Below are 21,354 nucleotides of genomic sequence, written 5' to 3' on the forward strand. Positions count from 1 at the left end.
ATAGAATCGAAAGCAAAAACTGTGTGTGTCAGGTGCTGTTGCTTTTAACTTTATGAAGGATACTTTGATATTGTTGTATTTGATGGCCATATTAACACTAGTATGTTAAGGAGGCTTTTGTAGATGATAATTGATTAAACGAGGTAAACATCAGCGGCCGTCAGGGAGCCATGGGAAAAAAAAGCATGACGCCTGGAAGCATGCTTGCGTCTGGAAAAGAGAAGGAGACCCAATGGGTGGTGCTGCAGGTGTGGGTCTTGCCTGGTTTACTCGTGAGCATTGCTTGAAAGGCTCTGCTGTCATCATGCGCCTCCCTAATGTTACGCAAGAAGAACACCGCCCATGCCCCCTTCCACAGCAAACTGGGGCAAACCCAAAGTTTCTCCATTAGTTAGAATAAGATAAAACGCCTCTCTCACACTGGTTGACTCTCCATGCTCAATCCAGGGAGTTTTGAAGACTCTTTGCAAATTGAGACAGCACGACATGCGAGCGGCCCTTGAAATTGAGCTTTCACGCAAGGCCAACCACACTTGCATGCGAGACCAACGGGCTATTGTGGCACGCATCTTTGTGGGCTTATTGCCGCAGCGCCCGTAACGATAAGAAGGTTGAAGTAAATTACAAATGGCGTACAAGAAGAATGCAAATGAAAGCACTTGTAACATGAAGAGGAATAGATGGAAGAATAGGGTGTGAGCCGGAGCTGAAGACGCAGACAAAGACATAGGCCGAAGCTTCAAAGACAAAGACAGAGAAGGATGGAATAAAAATTGGAGACCAGATCAGGGCAGACGTCGGCAGACAACTTGACAAGAGGCAAGAGGCTGAGCGAAACAGTCACCATGCTCGCTGTCTGGTGTAGTGCGGCCGACAGTGCACAGAGCAGCCGTTATGGGCAAGTGGTACACGGGGAGCTGGATATCTTTTGACAAGTGCCAAGCGTGTGCAGGACACTGGGCACACTTGAAACGTCGAGAATCGCATTGGAGCAAACACGAACGTATTCAGCTACGGATGTTAAGCCGCTGAGTCCATTGATATCAGACAACATGGCATTATACTATTGATGGCGACACATTGTGTGAGTGGGAGGGTTCATAATCCGCATCCCTACCTGAAATCATGTTATCAGGCCCATGCTGCCTTGCCCCGTTATGTCCCCTCTGAACGAAACACGCAGACAAACCTGGATTGAAAGAGTCGAGCCGACGGCAGTGAGGCTGTTGAAGCCATTGAGGTTGGTTAAAACCGAGTTCGACTACAATCAACCACAGCAAGGGCATGTATTGAGCAAGACGTGGTGCTAGGTTTTGGACCCAAACGCCTCAAGGAGAGGTACGCACGGCAATGTATACATATGAACCAGTGCTGGAGAGATTTCCAAGGCCATCGATGTTCGCCAGCTTGAAATTGCTCTGGAGTCAATCGGCGTTGGGGTGAGACCTGCAGCCCCGAGTCAAACGAGCCAGACGAAAGGCCAAACACAAGTACACTCACATAGATTTGTAAGCTTTCACCGATGGTCACCACCTTGCCAAGGCCGTCAATATCCAACAACTCCGGATTGAGCTGCTCAGAGAGCACGTCATCAAAAACCACACATGTGGTGAGAGGGCAAAGCGTTTGTTGTTGGCACATGGACGCACAGCAAGGATTCAAAGGCCGCACAAGGACGTCACGCGCAGCACGCAAGAGCTTGACGTCAACGTACGGCAATGACGAGATCGCCGGTGACATTTGCAATGTTGCGCAGGCCTCTAATTTGAGTCAGAGCGCTATTGTACTACGAATCATGCAGATGCGAGCGCAGCAGATCGGAACATCGTCAGGCCAAGTGCGCAGCAAGCATGACCAATGCCGTCGTGAGCAGAGCATGTCTCGGACCACTGACATTAATGGTCATGTCATGGATGGCAACGAGATGACTAAGACCGTCCAGATTGGCCAACATGGCATTATTCTACGGTCGAGCAACAGTCAAGGGGCGCAGAAAATTTGCAGGTGGGGGTAAATACCACCGGATAAACGAATTGTCGAGCACAAAGATGACGATCGGCGACCATCATCCAAAGGGTGCGTAGTTGTGAAGAGCTGACAGGCGCAAGCGACCACAAAGCCACAGCCGTACGTAAAAGTAAAGGTAGTTGGGAACAGTGGTAATGCTGCTGAGGCCATCGACATTTGTCAGTTTGGAGTTGAACTATTTCACGAGCCAAAGGAGGTGTTAGGCATCATGTTGCAATGTGGGCCGTTTGCGTCGCGCTTGATTTTTGCGACGATCACGCGGCGCGCCAGACAAACGCATGGGGCGCAACTGCCGGGGCCACGTACGGTGATGATGAGATCGTGGCCGATGCTCGCTACATTGCTCAAGCCGTTAATGTTGCTCAAATTGGCGTTGCCCTATTACAAAGACCAGAATGAGCCGAGGGATTCACGCGCGTGCGTGCCCAAGGGCAAGGATTTGATGGCAGATAGTGCCCTCAATCCTCTTCTCTGATGTTGACGTTGCAAGCAACGTACGGTGATGCGAAGGTCACCATCCACCATGGTCAGGCTCGCAAACGCATCAATGTTGGTCAGCAAGGGGTTATCCTGGGGGCCAAGGCCAAGAGCGATGAAGAAGTCATGAAGTACGAGATCAGCAAGCCAGCACCTCTCTCGCCTCTTGTTGGACGAGCTGACTGCTGGATTTTTCCCAGGTCATGTTCCTGGCTTTGGACCACGCGCCGAGCGGGTTGGGGGTTGACAACCTACCATGACACGAAAAAGACCAGTGACGCGCTGGAGGTTGCTAAAGACGAGCAAATCTGTTGCCGTCAGCGACTGGCACTTAAAGAGGTCAAGATCACCGTCGATCGTGGTCACGCTAGACGGAACAGAGGTCAGATTACAACCAATAGAGTTGGGGTGGACGATGGGCCCCTGTGTTGTGGTTGTGACGGGTTCGAGCACGGCCACGAGCTGTTTCAGGTCTTGCAGCTCGCGAAGGAAATTGACGCCATTGATCCAAATGCGGCTCGTGCCTGCGGCGCGGATGTAGAGGTTACCGCTGTGATCGGTTGTGATCGAGTCGCGCGAGCTTGTATCGCCCACTGTTGCACAGGTGGACGGCGCGTCCGTCGTAGCAGGTCCGACGGACGATCCAGCCGCCTGCACGGCGGCAGCGGCCTGCTGAAGCGCGGCCAGCTCGGCCAACAAATCGATGCCGTTGAAAAAAATACTTTGCGCGTGTGAGCTATTCAAGACGAGATCGCCGCACTGGTTGACAACAATCGCGGGCTTGACAGCAAACGTTTCCGCCGGCCGGATCTCCAAATCATTCACCTGGCCCCCCAAAGCGACGATGGTCTGGCGCGCCCAATCGAGCGCCTCCACCACGTCGACCCCGTTCAAGAAAACGCTCGCCCCATCCACTTCCTGCGAACTGTTGATCCACAGATTGCCATTCCCATCCGAATGCATCACAGGGTGCCCCCACGCCCCCACCATCACCGCAGCAAAGACCACCCCCCAGCCCATGACCGCCCCGCCGCGACGACGCATCTCGCTCGTGTGTGTGTGTGTGTGTGTGTGTGTGTGTGTGTGTGTGTGTGTGTGTGTGTGTGTGTGTGTGTGTGTGTGTGTGTGTGTGTGTGTGTGTGTGTGTGTGTGTGTGTGTGTGTGTGTGTGTGTGTGTGTGATCCAAAATCAGACGAAATACCACATTCGTGTGTCAAGGACAGACCAACAAAAAAATTCGATAAAATTTACATCCGGATGTTAATTGTTTGATAAGGGAGAAAGATTAGGCGGAAACAGTACAACTACCACATGTAATCACTAAAAAGAAGAAAGAAAGAAGGTGGTAGAGATAAAAGGAAAGAGAGTGAGCGACAAGGGAACGCAAAGGAAAAGTTACTACATGTAACAGCAGAAAAAGCAGATCTATCACCGTTTGGAAAAGTGGGCCACAGGGCACACAAATGAATGAGGGGAAAAAAAGGACAGCCAAGTTCCTAGGGAAGAGAAAGCAGAAGAAGGGGAGAGGAGAGGAGGAGATGAGGGATTGAGGCAGAATCGGTGGCGAAGGAACGGTGCCAGATCACATCGCAAACACGCAAGGGCTCTGCTTCTCCCTCTCCCTCTCCCTCTCCCTCTCCCTCTCCCTCTCTCGTATCTCTCCCGTATCTCTCTCGTATCTCTCTCTCTCCCTAACCCTCACTTATCCTTCTTTCTCTGTCTTTTCTCCCTTTCTCTCCATACAATCCCACACACACACACCAAAAAAAAAAGTCGTAATGTTGAGTAAGGCAAATGTCCATTGTCATCAAAATCGACTTAATGAGGAAAAGCAGTGCTGTCGTAGTCAAAGGGCAGTGTCGTAGTCGGGTAGCTGTGTCGTCGTCGGGTAGCTGGGCTGGCTAGACGGCTTGGCATATGGGTAGCTCTGGATCGGTGTCCTTCTTCTAGCGGGTTGGGCCTGCGTGTATCTTGAGTTGGTTATTGTTTCCCACAGGTTCTGCCGCGCTCGGCACGCGCCGTTCAGCAAAACTCCGTGCACACATCAATACCCCACTCTCGGATGTCTGTCAGACCACCCCAGGGCCCATAATTGATCGAAATGACAGCCATGACCATACAATCAGCGTGTGCGCGCGCGAGTCAAAAACAGCCGGATCTCACATTAAAACATTGATCTACATGTTAATAAAGAATCTTTCTCAATTACATGTAATTGTTCGGGGCGGGTGATGACGGCACAACCGCATCCTGTCCCCGATAACAGCAAAAAATTAAACAGGCATTCATGTATGATACGACAAACAAGAACTACATACAACGACGACCAGTTAGTCAGTCAAGCTTGAAGCTGCTCAGGTTAAACAAAAAGCTAGCAGGGAAACGCGCAGCGCGCGCACTCGTGCAAAACTCCATGCATCACAGACAATGAAAGCCAAGGACATTGAACACGTACATGGAAAACATCACAACGACAAGCGAGCTAAAGAAAACCTTACACATCAAACAGAACATAATGACCTCTCTGAGGACCTTCTCTAACCATGTTGAACGCGACCTTTTGTAGATGGTCTTCATCATTGAGCATGTCGTCCAAATCGTCCTCCGCCTCGCTCATCACTTCGTGACGGCCCTGATTTTGCGCAGTGATCTCCTCCTCATCGAGAAAAACAGACGACTGATCGTCCTCCGCCTCGCTCATCACTTCGTGACGGCCCTGATTTCGCGCGGCAATGCTGCCCACATCCTCAGCGGCAATTTCCACACCAGCGTGTTCGTGCACCTGATCGTCAGCACGACAGTCCTGGTCAAACACAGGCTCTCGCGGCATCGCATCGGCGATCTGAGCCCGATTGCGAGCTTGAACGAGCTGCCGTTCAGCTTGTTGTATCTCATCCCTCCCCTGACCGGGCAGACCCCCACGCTCCATGTTCGCGTTGACGAAGAGAGAAGAAGGCAGCGTCCGCGCAGTCAGTGGCGAGCCGCGAGGATCAAAATGTTTTTCGTTGTCGTCAGAAAAGCCGACGCCTCTCCTATCGTGAAAAACGGTTGTTGTGAACATATGCTGGTTTCAGGGTTTTGGACATTTTTCGTTCGAACAAAATCAGCGGCAACCCGAAACATGAGTGACGCCGCAGCACTTTGGCGCGCTTGCAACGCAAGTGATTCTGCAGACGCGCTTCGGTTGTTGAACACATGGCCCCCGCCACGCATGCGCGCTGCTGCGACACAACGTTCCCAGGTACAAACGCGCACCGCATGACTGGCTCGTCTGTGAAGAGAATCTCTGCTGACTTTCGCGCTCTGCTTCTATAGGATGGTTGGACCGCACTCCATTGCGCCACAATCAGGGGCTATTCTGAGGTCGTCCAGCTCCTGCTGAACCATGGTGCCCCCATCAATGCGCTTATTCTGGCGGTATGCACCTATCCATTACCCGTCCATGACCATGCGCAAAAATCGTGAGCTCAATGCTGAGCCTCCTTGCTGTGCATAGGACAAGCGCACACCACTGCACTATGCTTGCGAGACGGGGGACTCAGACATGGTTCGCGTTTTACTATCTCACAAGCCTCAAGTGAATGCACAATTGGAGGTATGCTCGAGCAATCGCACACGCGCTGTGAGCGCATATCGTTTTTCAGCCCTGGGCTTGAATCACATGACTCGCATCTGCCCTGCACCTAGGACGGTCGTACACCGCTGCATCTGGCAGCCACAGGTGGCTATGATCAGATTGCAAAGCGCCTAGCCGAAGCGCAGGATACGAATTTGTCTCTCCGTGATAACGTAGGCACGTGGGCTTGCAACCAGACGCTCTGCCTTCAAACGTAGCGCCTCACTGTTCTGCCTTACATTTGCAGAACGGCATGACGGCACTGCACCTCGCCAGCAGAACTGGGCACATTGCCGTGGTTGACACACTGCTGAAATTTGGAGCTGACCCAACCCTAAAAAGTCACGTGAGTTGCCTTCAATACATTTTTCGCGTGGCCCTTCCTCGCCAACAAACCCGCATCGAGTCACTTCACTTGGCATGCTCAGGAGGGCGAGTCGGCTTTGCACTTGGCTTGCCAAGATGGGTCTCTGGATCTCGTGGATCTTTTGCTCGAGCAACCTGGAGTCGATGTTAATGCCTCGACAAATGTACGTTCGCCTTTGTATATCAGGTTACAGGTTTGTCTTTGCGATCACGCTCAACCTTTTTTTTTTTTTTTTTTTTTTTTTTTTTTTTTTTTTTTTTTCTTGGTACCATTATCAAGGGTGGGTGGACACCGTTGCACTTGGCATGCAGCTTTGGGCACAAAGACTTGGTCGAAAGGTTGCTGACCGAATATAAAGCAAACATCAACGCGAAGACCAATGTGAGTTCCGAGTGGTTGTTTGCTTGCGCTCACTTCGCTTGCCGCTCACACCGTTTTTTTTTTCCCTTAAATTAAAACTCAATACTAGAATGGCTACACGCCTTTGCATTGGGCATGTACTCGTGGCCATTTGCTCGTCGTGGAAGCCCTAGTGGCGCATGCTGCCGATGTGTCTGCAAAGACCTTCGTAAGCTTTGCCTCTTTTCGCTTTGCTGCCATGATCGTTTTGGGCGCCCCTGTTCTCAACCTGCGATCATGCTTGTGTGTTTTAGTCTATTGTAACAGTGTTGCACGAAGCCTGCGGAAACGGACATGTAGCGGTTGCAGAATTCTTGCTGAAAGACAAGCGGGTCGTCATCGACGCAACAACCGCCGTGCGTCTGTTATCTGATGCAGTTGATGGGCCACATCTTCTCACCCATCTCTTCAACAATCTCATTTGGAATGAGTACGCCTGTCGCAATTTTGCAGGGTGGCTACACAGCACTCCACTGGGCCTGCATGGAAAACCACGAGGATGTTGCTCTTTTGCTTTTGAGAATGAAGGCCGATGCAAACGCCCGAACTGACGTAAGTTGCGCTCCGAACCACGTTTTGACCGGTGCGGGACATCATATGCTGCGCCGTGTTCTCTTCATTGTCTCGGATTTCAATTGGGTTTGATTGTTTCTAGGATGGCCAGACGCCACTGCACCAGGCCTGTTTGAAAGGCAATGTGAAGCCAGTGGACATGCTGTTGCGGCATGGTGCCGATTCAGAAGCCCAAAACAATGTTTGTTTGGCTGCCCCCCCCCCCCGTTAATGTATCCAACCTTTTGGCATCCACCCCATGTTGCCGTCGACATAGCTGTCCTCATGATTATCGAGACACAATTCTGCCTGCCGTTGTGTGTGTCTCTGAACCTCTAGGATGGTTTGACACCCCTCCACATCGCCTGTCAAAATGGTCTTGTGGAAGTGGTAGAGATTCTATTAAACCACAGTGCTGATACTAAAGCCAAGACCCACGTCAGTACCCGCTTTTTCCCTTGCACCTCGTCATACTGTCTTTGACCGCTTCCTCTTTCTTCCTTGGCTGCCCTGTGGAGTTTGCACACACAGTGGGTATGTGTGACTCATCACTCATCATGGTACTGTGGGCCATGCTGGTGTAACCGCATGTGTGTCGATGGCCGTGGCTATTGAACCACAGGATGGTGAAACACCATTGCACTTCGCTTGCAGCAGTGGCCATCTGGAGATCGTGACAAAGCTGTTAGCGCATGGCGCTCATGCTGACATCAAAAACATCGTCAGTGCCCTTTCCCCCCTCCTGCTTCTCCCCCCTCCTGCTTGGCCTTGCCGCTCCAGCCCATGTCCCACCCATTGCTTTCCTACCATCTTTTCCTTGCGCACATGCCCCATATTTATCCAAGACCCACCTGTCTTTGAACCTTCTTGTTTCGGCATTTTACCGTTCACGCCCTTTGGGTTCTCCTGCAATTTTTCTTGGTCCACGTTCATAATTGTCTCTTTCCCCGCCTCGTGCTTGGTTCGCGTTTTGCATCACCCGCACACAAAGGCACTTCTACAGTCATTCTACTTAACATGTTGTCCCCTCCTTTGTCTTCAACTGTTTTTTTTTCTCTCTCCTCTGCTCATGCGCTCTAATCTTCTGCTTTTGCCACGTTTTCAGGATGGAGTCACGCCCCTTGATTTGGCACGCCAATCAAAGCTTGCCGACAAGCTGGAGCTCGTGTTTGCTGCCCATGAGGCTCGCCTGGCACAACCACCCGCGCCCCTCGCTCCGCCCACGCCTGCTGCACCGTCTTCCGCCTGGCTGCCACCTTTGCCCAGCTCCGCACCCACCCTCGAGGTGAGCCTGCTCCTTGCTTTCCCCATGCATTTGCTGCCTCGATCCCCCTGCACGGCCTCATCCAACCCAATCACGACCAATGACACCATACAACCCCCATTAGACCACGGCCTCTGTTGTGGTCGCGGTGGACACCTGGCTCAGGCCGCTCTTGCCCGAGCGCAACACCAGCCATCCCCTCCCACACCTCGATGCCTTTATCAGCGGTGCCGCCAAACAAAACCTCAATCTTGCAACGGCAGTTGCTTCAATCCGCAAAACCATCGACGAAGCGCCACCAAAGTTTCCTGTCATGGACTGGGCTGCCTTTCAGGCGACCATTACCCAGGCTCTCGGTGCGCTCGACCAGGCACTGACAGCGGCCGAAGCATTGAACAGCCGCTTGGGTCAATTGGACCCCAACACTCACAACCTTGAATCAGTACTGCAAGAGCTACACGATGTCGCTGCTCGGTTTGAGCTGCAGCCGGTGCTTCTCGAGCTTCAGGACATGCTGGCAGCGTGCTCCGCTCCACCCACCACGCTGACAATGGCACCCGAAACGCCACCCACCGACCTCGGTGCAGCCCTGCACAAAATCGCCATGCTACTCAACGTGGGAGCTGAGCGTCAAGAACTGCTCACAAGCACCAACAGCAACCTCAAGCGCCTGGTGCTGACCTTGATCGATGCCCTGGACGCCGTGGCAAGAGTGGGAACCACCGACACAATTCATCGCGTGGAAACGCTACGGCAATGCGCGCAATGCATGGATACAAATGCACCGCCTCCAGCCGAGGCATTGCCCGAGGCCTGGGAGCAGCTGTGCCAAGCCCACGAAAATCTGGGCCTGCCCGAGCAGAATGGCCTGGAGCAGCTCGCAAACTGGAGGACAGCACATGACTATGAGCATCAGGATTGGTACTTGGCGTTTGTGCACCACGAGTCGCAAGCTCTGTTGCAGCAGTTGCAAGACATGATCGACTGGCAGGCCACGACGCTCTCCGTATTGACCTCGTGCATGAGGCATGTGGACAGCTTGACTCAAGACGTCGATCATGACTCATTTACTGCCCACGAGGAACTGACAAAACTGGAGACCCAGATTCAAGGTATCAACGCAGCAATGCATATCCTGCCCGCAGCTGTTCGCGCTGCACTCCTGCGAGAACTTGTCAACCTGCAAGAGCGACGCGCCATCTTGCGAGAGCAACTATCGGAGCAAACACAGGTGGATCACGCCGCAGAGCTCGCCCAGCTGCTGCATCAATACTTCCCAGCGCTACTGGTCTTTTTGCACCCCGAGCAGAGCACGCTGGGAGCGCGGCTCCGCACTGTGCTTGGGCCCGACGTTCCGACCAGCCTTATCTTGGAGGCTATGACCGAAGTAGACCAGGGTTTGACGCTCTGCAGCCTGGGCCAGCTTGATCTTCATTACAACTCAAATCACAAGGTGTACAAGGCCCGCGCTGCGCTACAAGATTCTAAGGAACAAGACTTGGCCGTCAAGGAGTATGCATTTGCTCGGCAACACAGGCAAGATCAGTGCCGTACCTTTCTTCGCGAGCTTCGTGCTATGCGCCAGCTTGAGCATCCACATATCATCCCTGTCCTCGGCGCGCTCATGGACGTGCGAGACGGCCACCCGAGCGCATATCTGGTACAGCCATGGTGTGCACAGGGTGATTTGCAGCAGTGGCTCAGCACGGCACAGCACCTGGCCACCTCAACCGTGATTGCAAGACTCACGATGCAGCTGCGCTCGGCTCTGGCCTTTATGCATAGCAAGGGCCTGGTGCATCGGGATGTCAAGCTGAGCAATGTCATGCTGGATGGCAAAGAGGATCAGCCCGTCGTGCGGCTGGGCGATTTTGACATTGCCAAGGCCGCCGCTGAAGCCACCATGCTACTATGCACGGCCACTGCATTGTCGGGCACAGCGGGCTACGTAGCACCGGAGGTGCTGTTTGGAATGGGTCGAGTGGGGGCGCGTCCGGCACAGGATGCCTTTTCCTTTGGCTGTGTTCTCTACAACACCTACATGTACCCACAAACGGTGCCACCGGCTCTGTCGCGAACCGATGAGGTCGTGAATCGATGCACATGGAATTTATCAGCGGGAGATGGTGTCTGCAGCTTTCCGCATCTGGCTGCAGAGGTCAGTGATAGTGCGATACCTATTGACCCACAACGAAGAAGCAACCGCGCCTCTCGTGTGACTGAAACTCACTTTGGCGTCTCTGATGCAGATGTGCGATTCGTCGAGTGATTTGTACAAGGAAACGCGGGCTTTGCTTGCAACAAATCCAAAGCAACGGCCGAGCCTATTGAGCGGCCGGCAGATTGCAGAACGACCTGTCGCCGCCCATGCCGGGCCAGCCATTGAAGTTTTGCGCAATTCACCCGAGCTTATCCCAGAGGTGCGTTCGTTGTTGATGCAATGCTTACCTCGACATGAAGACTGATTTGGATGTACCGTGCAACTAGGTTGCTGAGCTGTTGAAGCAGCTGAGCATTGACGGGCAAGGGCCAGCTAACTTTCAGGTGCAGCGAGTGGAGCGCGTGCACAACCCCGTGCTGTGGGAACGCTACAGCGCCAAGCGACGGGAGATGCTGCGCCGCATCACGCACCAGGAGCATTGCACGCAGCTTCGAACGGCCACAGTAGATGCGCTTTCAGGCTGTCCGGCTTTGCTTCGCGATGCACCCTGTCAAGAGCGCCTGCTGCTCCACGGCATCGCATTTGACACGATGTTACGTGACAAGATTGTGCGCTTGGGCTTTGACTGCCGCTTTGCTGGCAGCCGCGCCGGCCACCGCTTTGGTCTTGGTGTCTACTTGGCGGACCATCCCGGCAAGGTGTGTGATCATGGGGCGGCTATCCTGTTGTTGTTGTCGCTACTGCGTATTCTCATGGCGCTTACCATGATGTAGAGCCACCGATATACCGAGCCGCCAGGTCGTTTGCATCGGCTTGGCCCAAACGATGAGCGGACGCTCATCATCACACGAGCGCTGCTGGGCCATGCCTTTGTTCATCAATCACCTCCGTCCGGTGCACTGGCCCCTCCGCTTCTGCCTGATGCACCCAACAATGAGCGGTGCGTTGGGCAATAAGCGGTTGTTTTGCATACCAGAAAGTGCCTGTAGTCATCTTTTGACCCGCCTGCTGTGTCTCCATCGTATTTTTTTTTTTTTTTCTTTTTAGATATGACTCTGTCATTGCGACGCCGCTGGGAGAATGTCATGAGGTCATTTTGTTTGACAGTTCGCAAATCTATCCTGAGCTCGTGGTCTACTACACGGCCAATTAGGATACGTCGTGCTCTATTCACTTGGTGTCTGTTGACTGTTGACTGTTGTTAAATTGAACAAGCCATGTGGCATCGATGATCTACAACCAAATGAGGGGGTCGTTCAACATCGTTTCGTGATTGCTTGGTGGGTGCAAAGCGTCGACCAGTAGCTCTTATCTGACTATGCCAAATATGGGCGACACATCCGATGTACGCTCAATGTTCCGTCTTTCTCTGGGTTTTTGCTGTTATCTCTCTCTCTCTCTCTCTCTCTCTCTCTCTCTCTCTCAAACTCTCTCTCTCAAACTCTCTCTCTCAAACTCTCTCTCTCAAACTCTCTCTCTCTCTCTCAAACTCTCTCTCTCAAACTCTCTCTCTCAAACTCTCTCTCTCTCTCAAACTCTCTCTCTCTCCTCTCTCTCAAACCCTCTCACACTCTCTTTCTCCTCACCACGACAGACGCAGTCGGGCAACTGGGCTGGCTAGACGGCTTGGCAGCTGGGTAGCTCTTGATGAGCGTCTTTTTTCTAGCCTCTTTGGGGTTTGCGTGTACCTTGATGTGTTATTGTTTCCCACTGCTCGGCACGCACCGAATGGGCGGGACTCCTTGCGCACATAGATGCCCCACACCCACAAATCAGCATGCTCGGGCTCGTTTTCAAGAACACCCAAGGGCCCATAATCGATCGGAATGACGTTGACCGACCAGACAATCAGCGTGCCAAAAACAGCCGTGGCATCACTGTAACGCATGAATCTTGCTCACATGTCAATTGATCGTTCGGGGGCAGGTGATGACGACCCAACCGGCAACTGCGCAACGACGAAAGCAACAGGCTGAACAGGTATACATGTACAAGGAAAACAAAGATTCACATTTAAAGACAGTCAGTCAGTCAGTCAGCTTGAAGCTCAGGCAAAACAAAAGTAAGCCAGGCAACGCGCGTCGCGCGCACTCATGCAAACTCCATGCATCACAGACAATGAAAGTCTACGACTATGCCCTTGCACATCCAGATTCACGATACACCAACCAAACACTGGGAGAAAAAAGGGCGCGGCAATCACTGAAGCCAAGCGGCTAGCGGGTAGGATTGAGCGCTTGCACGGCATTGTTGAGTGCAATCGGGGGGGCACGATTCGCTTCATTAAAGGGTGCCAATGGCAGTGAATAAATCGCTTCCTGACGAGAAAGCACAGGATAAACTGCCGTTTCCGCTTGATTCGCCTCAATGCGGCCTTGATTAACCACATCCAAGCGATTCATCTTGCCGTTTCGTTGGAATCCAAGCACGACACACACAGGACGTTCGAGCAAGAGAAACTGAACTGGTTCGAGATACAAGCAACAGGAATCCAAAATTTAATGTTGATTGGCATCACCACAAGTTGACTGTCTTTTGTTTTATTGTTGTTGCTTTTGACGCATTTTTTTCGTTTGTGCTCGGCGAAGAAACGGCAGCCCGAAGCATGAGTGACGCCGCAGCACTTTGGCGCGCTTGCAACGCAAGTGATTCTGCAGACGCGCTTCGGTTGTTGAACACATGGCCCCCGCCACGCATGCGCGCTGCTGCGACACAACGTTCCCAGGTACAAACGCGCACCGCATGACTGGCTCGTCTGTGAAGAGAATCTCTGCTGACTTTCGCGCTCTGCTTCTATAGGATGGTTGGACCGCACTCCATTGCGCCACAATCAGGGGCTATTCTGAGGTCGTCCAGCTCCTGCTGAACCATGGTGCCCCCATCAATGCGCTTATTCTGGCGGTATGCACCTATCCATTACCCGTCCATGACCATGCGCAAAAATCGTGAGCTCAATGCTGAGCCTCCTTGCTGTGCATAGGACAAGCGCACACCACTGCACTATGCTTGCGAGACGGGGGACTCAGACATGGTTCGCGTTTTACTATCTCACAAGCCTCAAGTGAATGCACAATTGGAGGTATGCTCGAGCAATCGCACACGCGCTGTGAGCGCATATCGTTTTTCAGCCCTGGGCTTGAATCACATGACTCGCATCTGCCCTGCACCTAGGACGGTCGTACACCGCTGCATCTGGCAGCCACAGGTGGCTATGATCAGATTGCAAAGCGCCTAGCCGAAGCGCAGGATACGAATTTGTCTCTCCGTGATAACGTAGGCACGCGGGCTTGCAAACAGACGCTCTGCCTTCAAACGTAGCGCCTCACTGTTCTGCCTTACATTTGCAGAACGGCATGACGGCACTGCACCTCGCCAGCAGAACTGGGCACATTGCCGTGGTTGACACACTGCTGAAATTTGGAGCTGACCCAACCCTAAAAAGTCACGTGAGTTGCCTTCAATACATTTTTCGCGTGGCCCTTCCTCGCCAACAAACCCGCATCGAGTCACTTCACTTGGCATGCTCAGGAGGGCGAGTCGGCTTTGCACTTGGCTTGCCAAGATGGGTCTCTGGATCTCGTGGATCTTTTGCTCGAGCAACCTGGAGTCGATGTTAATGCCTCGACAAATGTACGTTCGCCTTTGTATATCAGGTTACAGGTTTGTCTTTGCGATCACGCTCAACCTTTTTTTTTTTTTTTTTTTTTTTTTTTTTTTTTTTTTTTTTTTTTTTTTTTTCTTGGTACCATTATCAAGGGTGGGTGGACACCGTTGCACTTGGCATGCAGCTTTGGGCACAAAGACTTGGTCGAAAGGTTGCTGACCGAATATAAAGCAAACATCAACGCGAAGACCAATGTGAGTTCCGAGTGGTTGTTTGCTTGCGCTCACTTCGCTTGCCGCTCACACCGTTTTTTTTTCCCTTAAATTAAAACTCAATACTAGAATGGCTACACGCCTTTGCATTGGGCATGTACTCGTGGCCATTTGCTCGTCGTGGAAGCCCTAGTGGCGCATGCTGCCGATGTGTCTGCAAAGACCTTCGTAAGCTTTGCCTCTTTTCGCTTTGCTGCCATGATCGTTTTGGGCGCCCCTGTTCTCAACCTGCGATCATGCTTGTGTGTTTTAGTCTAATGTAACAGTGTTGCACGAAGCCTGCGGAAACGGACATGTAGCGGTTGCAGAATTCTTGCTGAAAGACAAGCGGGTCGTCATCGACGCAACAACCGCCGTGCGTCTGTTATCTGATGCAGTTGATGGGCCACATCTTCTCACCCATCTCTTCAACAATCTCATTTGGAATGAGTACGCCTGTCGCAATTTTGCAGGGTGGCTACACAGCACTCCACTGGGCCTGCATGGAAAACCACGAGGATGTTGCTCTTTTGCTTTTGAGAATGAAGGCCGATGCAAACGCCCGAACTGACGTAAGTTGCGCTCCGAACCACGTTTGACCGTTGCGGGACATCATGCTGCGCCGTGTTCTATTCATTGTTTGAGATTTCAATTGGGTTTGATTGTTTCTAGGATGGCCAGACGCCACTGCACCAGGCCTGTTTGAAAGGCAATGTAAAGCTAGTGGACACGCTGTTGAGTCACGAGGCCAATCCAAAAGTCAAAAACGACGTTGGCTGCTTCTTTTTTGCAACCTACCTTTGTCATTCACCTGCATCTTAATTGTTCTCTCATGATCGTCGAATGCATTGTTGCTGGTATGCAAATCTTCATGCAGGATGGCTGGACACCACTGCACTATGCCTGCGCAGACGGGCATTTGAAAATCGCGGTGATTTTATTGAAGCACGGCGCTGATGTTGAAGCCACAAATATTGTCAGTTCTCTCTCTCTCTCTCTCTCTCTCTCTCTCTCTCTCTCTCTTTCTCTCTCTCTCTCTCTCAAACTCTCAAACTCTCTCAAACTCTCAAACTCTCTCAAACTCTCAAACTCTCTCAAACTCTCTCTCTCAAACTCTCAAACTCTCAAACTCTCAAACTCTCAAACTCTCTCTCTCTCTCTCTCTCTCAAAGTCTCAAACTCTCTCTCTCTCTCTCAAAGTCTCAAACTCTCTCTCTCTCTCTCTCAAACTCTCTCTCTCTCTCTTTCTCAAACCGACCAAACCAATTCATCTCTCTCTCTCTCTCTCTCTCTCTCTCATCGCCGCATCATGATGAAGAGGGGGCGTGAGCTGCGGCTGTTGGGGCTGGGCCTGCTGCTGCTGCTGCTGGTGATGGGACTGGCAGTGGGCTCTGGGGACCTTGAGGAGGCAATCATTGGCACGGATGCAGCCGGCAACTTGGTGATAAATAGCTCGCGTGTGCCGGGGGGCGGGCGGGTGCTGGTGGATGGTGTGGACGTGCAGGCGTTGCAGACCGCCTGTGCCGACTTGTTGCAGGCGCAGGCGGAGCTGCTGGCGGCCCAGGCGCGTCTCGAGGCTCGGCTGCGGCGGGTACCATTGTACGAGCCACAAATCTACGTTGTGGGTGGCCTCAACGGCAACATGAGCGAGCAGGTGTACATGTTCAACGGCACGCGCTGGTGGTCCACAGCCGCCCTACCCACGCCTCGCTTTAGCTTGGCCGCCGCTGTTCTAAACGACGGCTTGTACGTCCTGGGTGGGCTGTATTACATGGGCATGGACGGCTCCGCGCCAATCACAACGGCAGCGGTTGAGGTCCTGGACGGCTTGGTCTGGCGGCCAGTTCCACCCTTGCCTCAAGCCCGGGGCCGCCTGTCAGCAGTGACTTTTCAAAATGCGCTCTACGTCATTGGCGGCATGATGGGGACAGACCGACCGACCGCTGTCTTTCGATTTGACGGCAGCACGTGGACCGAAGCAGCCCCTTTGTCTTTCCCGCGACTCGATGCCGCCGCTGTCGTTTTTCAAGATGAGATATATCTCATTGGGGGCCGAAACGGCTCCGTCTTGGCCGTGACCGAGATCTTCAACGGCACAGCATGGCGCCCGGGGCCCAGCACGCAGGTGGCGCGCTACGCGTTGACCGCGGTCGTTTTTGAAAATAGCATCTATGCGCTAGGAGGCCACTCGGGCCCCAACGGAGTGGGCGTGCTCGCCCTCGTCGAGGTCTTGGTCGGGCAGACGTGGCAAACCAGAACGCCCCTCAACACTGCCCGCTACTTTTTAGCGGCTGCAGTTCTGGGGGATGGCTTGTACGTCATGGGCGGGCGCAACCAGGTGGACCTGGCCTCGGTGGAACGCTTCAATGGCACGGCCTGGCAAGCCGCCCCTCCCATGCCCAGTCCCCGAAACGGCTTTGCCGCCGTCGTGTACTGATTGGCGTCCGCCTCTTGTGTGTGACAGAGCTCCGTTTCTGATTTTATTTTATTTATGATTGCATCGTTTTCATCAGTCTATTATAGTTATCAAAGGCACAGCCAGCCCCTCATGGGCTGACAGGCGCACACACCTCTTGTATATCGAGTCGAATGTCCTCCTCGAGACCAGATATCAGAAATATGTAAGAGCAGACCATCGACAGGCACCAAATCGATCTCGCAAATTCTCGCTTCTCCGTGCAATCTCTTGGTCTATCCACTCACACACACACTGTCTCTCTCTCTCTTTCTATCTCTCTGACTCACTCCATTCACCACTTGAAAAGCCTCAATCTGACGAGTTGTTGCTCGCTGTTCTTAATGACGTGAGGAAAGGGGTCGTGGGCGATGAGGACCTGGGAATGGATACGGCGCTGGCTTTTTGGCTTGTGGCGTGCTGTTGGCGGCGTGGTCATTGTGTGCACTATTTGCAGCCATCTCGGCTTGCTTAGCAGCCGTCATGACAACATCCTTTTCAGATGGAACCTGCATGTTGCACAGCAGTGAGACAGGCTCGGGCACAAAGACTGAAAGACCAGCGCGACTGCACAGATGTGCAACCAGTAGCGTATGCCATCCTTTGGCACGCACACTTGCCTTGCTCAGTCCGTGCATGATACAGGATTCATAGGCGTGGGTAAAATTGTAACCCATGAAAGCAGCATCGGCTGCATAGATGAGCTGCTCCGCGCGCGCGACAAAAGTCCAGTGGTGAGCGTGCAAGGCTCAGGGCAAGAGACAAAAAAACAAGCCAACGCACATACATATCATACCTGGACTAGTTTGACTGTCTGGGCATTGCACGGAAAGACGGTGTGGGTGCGTCCGCCAAAGTAGGTACTCGAGTTGTACTTGGCGGTGTGGGTGGCCACAAACTGCCGAAACGAAATTAGCCGTCGAGAACCGATACAGTCTGTGAGGGACTGCAGAAACATGAATCTTCCTCGCGAGACGACGGCGCTTGCCTGGGAAAAGGTGAATTCAAAGCCAAGCCTCTCGCCGACGTGATCCATTTCCTCGGGTTCCGATAGGTCGAGGAGGGCGTCGTACGGAAAGTTGCCAAATTCGCACATGTAGTGAGCTGGACGAAAGTGGGGGTCCATGTCTGCCGGTGCCTGCTTGAAGAGTTCCTGCCATACGACCACGTCACGAGGTGTGTTAACGTTGGCTTTGTAAAAAAAAATAACACACACACACAAGGGCCTCTTCCCTTTTTTTTTGCTTTTGGACCCTGTTTATCTGTAACAAACCTGCACGAATTGATGAAAGGTCAGATATGGAAGCTTTGCCACGTGACTGGGAAAGCGATAAGACTTGACGAGGCAGGCCGGATCGTGTCGGCAATCGCCCTACGTCACAGGTTCGCCATGAGAAATGGCCGCTGAATTTGGGCGGGGCCATGTGTAAACATTTTAGGGATTCAATCTCACCTCGAACTTGGAGCGATAGCCGCTCACAATACGATCCCAGGGATGGCGCACAATGGCAAACCTGAGGGGTGACGAAAAGAATAGCAGGCGTTGCATGGTTGAGAAAACTTGAAAGCCAACGTTGGCCGGGCTAACAACAGTCACGGGCATGGAGGCTACCGGAAGAAGGAATCATCCAAGGCTATTTTGTCGACCATGGCGTGACTTTCCGGGTTCCCGTGGAAGCGAAAGTACAAATCATGATCCGGATAGTTGACGCGGGTATACACGTTGGGGACGGTGGCGAGCACATCTGGAGGCAACAGGCTGCGTCTGAAGTAGGTCAACCATTCACTGCAAGCGACCTGCGCGTGGGTTGGTCGGATCGGTGAGGGCCGAAGGGAAACGGCAGATGAGGGTGTAATGCAACAGGTGCGAGGGTCGTTGGGCACAGAATGCACAGACGCGGCGTGGCGTCCTACCTTTGGGAGAAGGCAGGCATAAAACTTGTGTTTTAGGCCAAAGACGTGGTAACCACCTGTCGAATGACTTGACGGAAAGGGCTCGTACCACTTTGTAATGTTGACGGCAAGGCTGTCGGGTCTGGGTCGGCCCGCCGACCTGCAATGAAGCGCGATTGGAGGAGGCGAGTACCAGGTCGAGGTGTCAACGGGGATTGGAAGAATGAAGGCCTGGTTTTGGCTTGGAAACGCAGTGCGGGCCGGAAGAAGGGCACAGCTTCTGGTACCGCGGCCAAAAGAGGGGAAGCAACATACATGTGGAACAGGAGAAACAGCAGCGCGGACAGCCAAGGCAGCACCGGAAAACGCCAGAGTCGGAGGGTTGGGCGGGCTCCATGCCCCGCGTTAACCGACTGCGCCATCACGACGGGGGCATTCCGAGCAGCGAATCTACAGCCGTGCCACGAGCTGCCCCGGGCGCGTCGATGAGAGCCGATTCAACTGACGCATGTTTCATTCTTTCTGACCTGACCCGGTACGCCTGGCGAGAGAGCACCCCGACGCAACCGCTTCACAACAAATGACAAATGCATTTACCAACCTCGTGCCTCACACCACCCAGGGGACCCGGAGGACGTCGCAGCGCTGCCGTTTGTTCTCGTCGCGCGCTCGGTTCTCTCGTTTTTGTGGCGTCTTATGGCACAATGCGCCCTGCTATGGCCATAGGGGGGGGTACGCCCCTCTCCTCATGCCTATCAGCTAAGGCCATAGGGGGGATACGCCCCTCTCCTCATGCCGATCAGATAAGGCCATAGGAGGGGTCCGTCCCTCTCCTGATGCCGATCGGATGAGCTTTGCTATGGCCATAGGGGGGCGTACCCCCCCCCCTCTCCTTATGCCAATCAGATGCGCCCTGCGATGGCCATAGGGGTACGCCCCACGCCCCTCTCCTTATGCCAATCAATCAGATGCAACCCTGCTATATGGTCGTACGGGGTATGCCCTTATCCATGTGCTGAGAAGATGAGCCCTCCTATGGCCATGAAGTACGACTTATGCCTACAGGATGCGTGCCTCTATCTTAATGCCGACCAGATGCGCGCCTCTATGACCATAGGGGTGGCCCTTTTCATGTTTATGGCCACAAATTGCACCCGTTCCCCTCTATGACCAGAGGGACGTGCGCCCCGATGGCGACAAGATGCGCCTTATCCGCGATACAAGATGCTACCATCATCCCGAAGGTAGCCCTTCATCCCATCGGCCCTCACAAAGGCGATTGTCTTCATGGCGATGGGGTCTTTTCTGCGCATGGCCGCCATCATGTTACACTGTCGTCCTTCTCTCTCGCGCGCGCACTCGCGCTGTACTTGAGCCCAGCTGCCGTTTCACTCTGCCAGTTGCTAGCTCTCTCTCTCTCTCTCTCTCTCTCTCTCTCTCTCTCTCTCTCTCTCAAACTCTCTCAAACTCTCAAACTCTCTCTCTCTCAAACTCTCAAACTCTCAAACTCAAACTCTCAAACTCAAACTCTCAAACTCAAACTCTCTCTCTCTCACTCTTTTAATTACGTGTGGTAATTTATTACTTCTTCGTGCCTCTCGTTATCATGGCTCTTTCTTCTCTCTCTCTCTCTCTCTCTCGCACTCAGTGGCAGCTGCCTTTGCATGTCAAAGAGATGGGAGTCCAAGAGCGTCATCGTCATGACTGGAAATTAAGGCAAATGCAGAGATGGAGTCATTCAGAGAAATACCAACGGGGTGATCATGGGCAGAGGTTTCATCCCGGCATATCAACCATCCCCACTTAAAACATACACCAAAGCAGAAAAACCTCAGATTCGAACATAGAATCAGAGGCGGACCTCATGGCTGAACCTTCTCATCATCATGACGAGAGATGCCACCATTTGCTCACCATGACTTGAGGGACCCGCTCCTTGATGAAACAGACCAATTCTCTGTCACTTTCGCGACCACGTTTAGCCAACCAGCGTCAGTCGATCCTAGAAAAGTAGATACTATCTGTGAAGATCCATGACATGTGATTCTGTAATTATCCTCACCCCCGACACCACACCCACACAGGCGTATTAGTAATGTTATAAAGCTAAAATACCACACGCGTGCACATGCTGTTGGCATGATCGCTCAAGGTCACCCTCTCCCTCTGATCGCACATCATCCGCACCCACCACTCTCTAGTTTCACCTTTACAGCACCACACAAACAAATCCGTACTTGGCACACACCTCTACAACACACCACCCTTGCACACCCGCTCTCTGCAT

The 21,354-nt window shown here is 52.9% G+C and overlaps 5 protein-coding genes across 5 annotated transcripts; 2 read left to right on the forward strand and 3 right to left on the reverse strand.

Moving 5' to 3' along the window:
- Positions 1-606: 606 nt before the first annotated feature.
- MONBRDRAFT_33807 (uncharacterized protein) lies at positions 607-3,525 on the reverse strand (the record flags this gene model as incomplete). Its single annotated transcript, XM_001748741.1, has 8 exons — positions 607-1,063; positions 1,190-1,261; positions 1,715-1,786; positions 1,895-1,963; positions 2,132-2,203; positions 2,335-2,406; positions 2,527-2,598; positions 2,761-3,525. The coding sequence occupies 8 exons, from the start codon at positions 3,523-3,525 to the stop codon at positions 893-895; spliced, it is 1,365 nt and encodes a 454-aa protein (XP_001748793.1). The 3' UTR covers positions 607-892.
- Positions 3,526-4,710: 1,185 nt separating this feature from the next.
- MONBRDRAFT_28257 (uncharacterized protein) lies at positions 4,711-5,434 on the reverse strand (the record flags this gene model as incomplete). Its single annotated transcript, XM_001748742.1, has 2 exons — positions 4,711-4,755; positions 5,048-5,434. The coding sequence occupies 2 exons, from the start codon at positions 5,432-5,434 to the stop codon at positions 4,711-4,713; spliced, it is 432 nt and encodes a 143-aa protein (XP_001748794.1).
- Positions 5,435-16,028: 10,594 nt separating this feature from the next.
- MONBRDRAFT_10923 (uncharacterized protein) lies at positions 16,029-17,156 on the forward strand (the record flags this gene model as incomplete). The annotated part of the gene is made up of 1 exon (XM_001748670.1): positions 16,029-17,156. One exon carries the CDS (start codon positions 16,029-16,031, stop codon positions 17,154-17,156), a length of 1,128 nt encoding a protein of 375 aa, XP_001748722.1.
- A 447-nt stretch (positions 17,157-17,603) lies between these two features.
- Positions 17,604-18,874, reverse strand: MONBRDRAFT_33808 (uncharacterized protein; the record flags this gene model as incomplete). The annotated part of the gene is made up of 7 exons (XM_001748743.1): positions 18,787-18,874; positions 18,628-18,688; positions 18,448-18,546; positions 18,163-18,327; positions 17,971-18,072; positions 17,795-17,878; positions 17,604-17,683 (listed from the first exon to the last, which is right to left on the reverse strand). Coding segments are annotated over exons 1-7 (627 nt in total), but the record flags the coding sequence as incomplete, so codon positions are not given.
- Positions 18,875-19,462: 588 nt separating this feature from the next.
- Positions 19,463-20,631, forward strand: MONBRDRAFT_28260 (uncharacterized protein; the record flags this gene model as incomplete). Its single annotated transcript, XM_001748671.1, has 4 exons — positions 19,463-19,602; positions 19,996-20,056; positions 20,242-20,311; positions 20,468-20,631. The coding sequence occupies 4 exons, from the start codon at positions 19,463-19,465 to the stop codon at positions 20,629-20,631; spliced, it is 435 nt and encodes a 144-aa protein (XP_001748723.1).
- Positions 20,632-21,354: the final 723 nt, after the last annotated feature.

Source organism: Monosiga brevicollis, genomic scaffold, assembly GCF_000002865.3.
Source record: "Monosiga brevicollis MX1 MONBRscaffold_25 genomic scaffold, whole genome shotgun sequence".
Taxonomy (NCBI): Eukaryota; class Choanoflagellata; order Craspedida; family Salpingoecidae; genus Monosiga; species Monosiga brevicollis.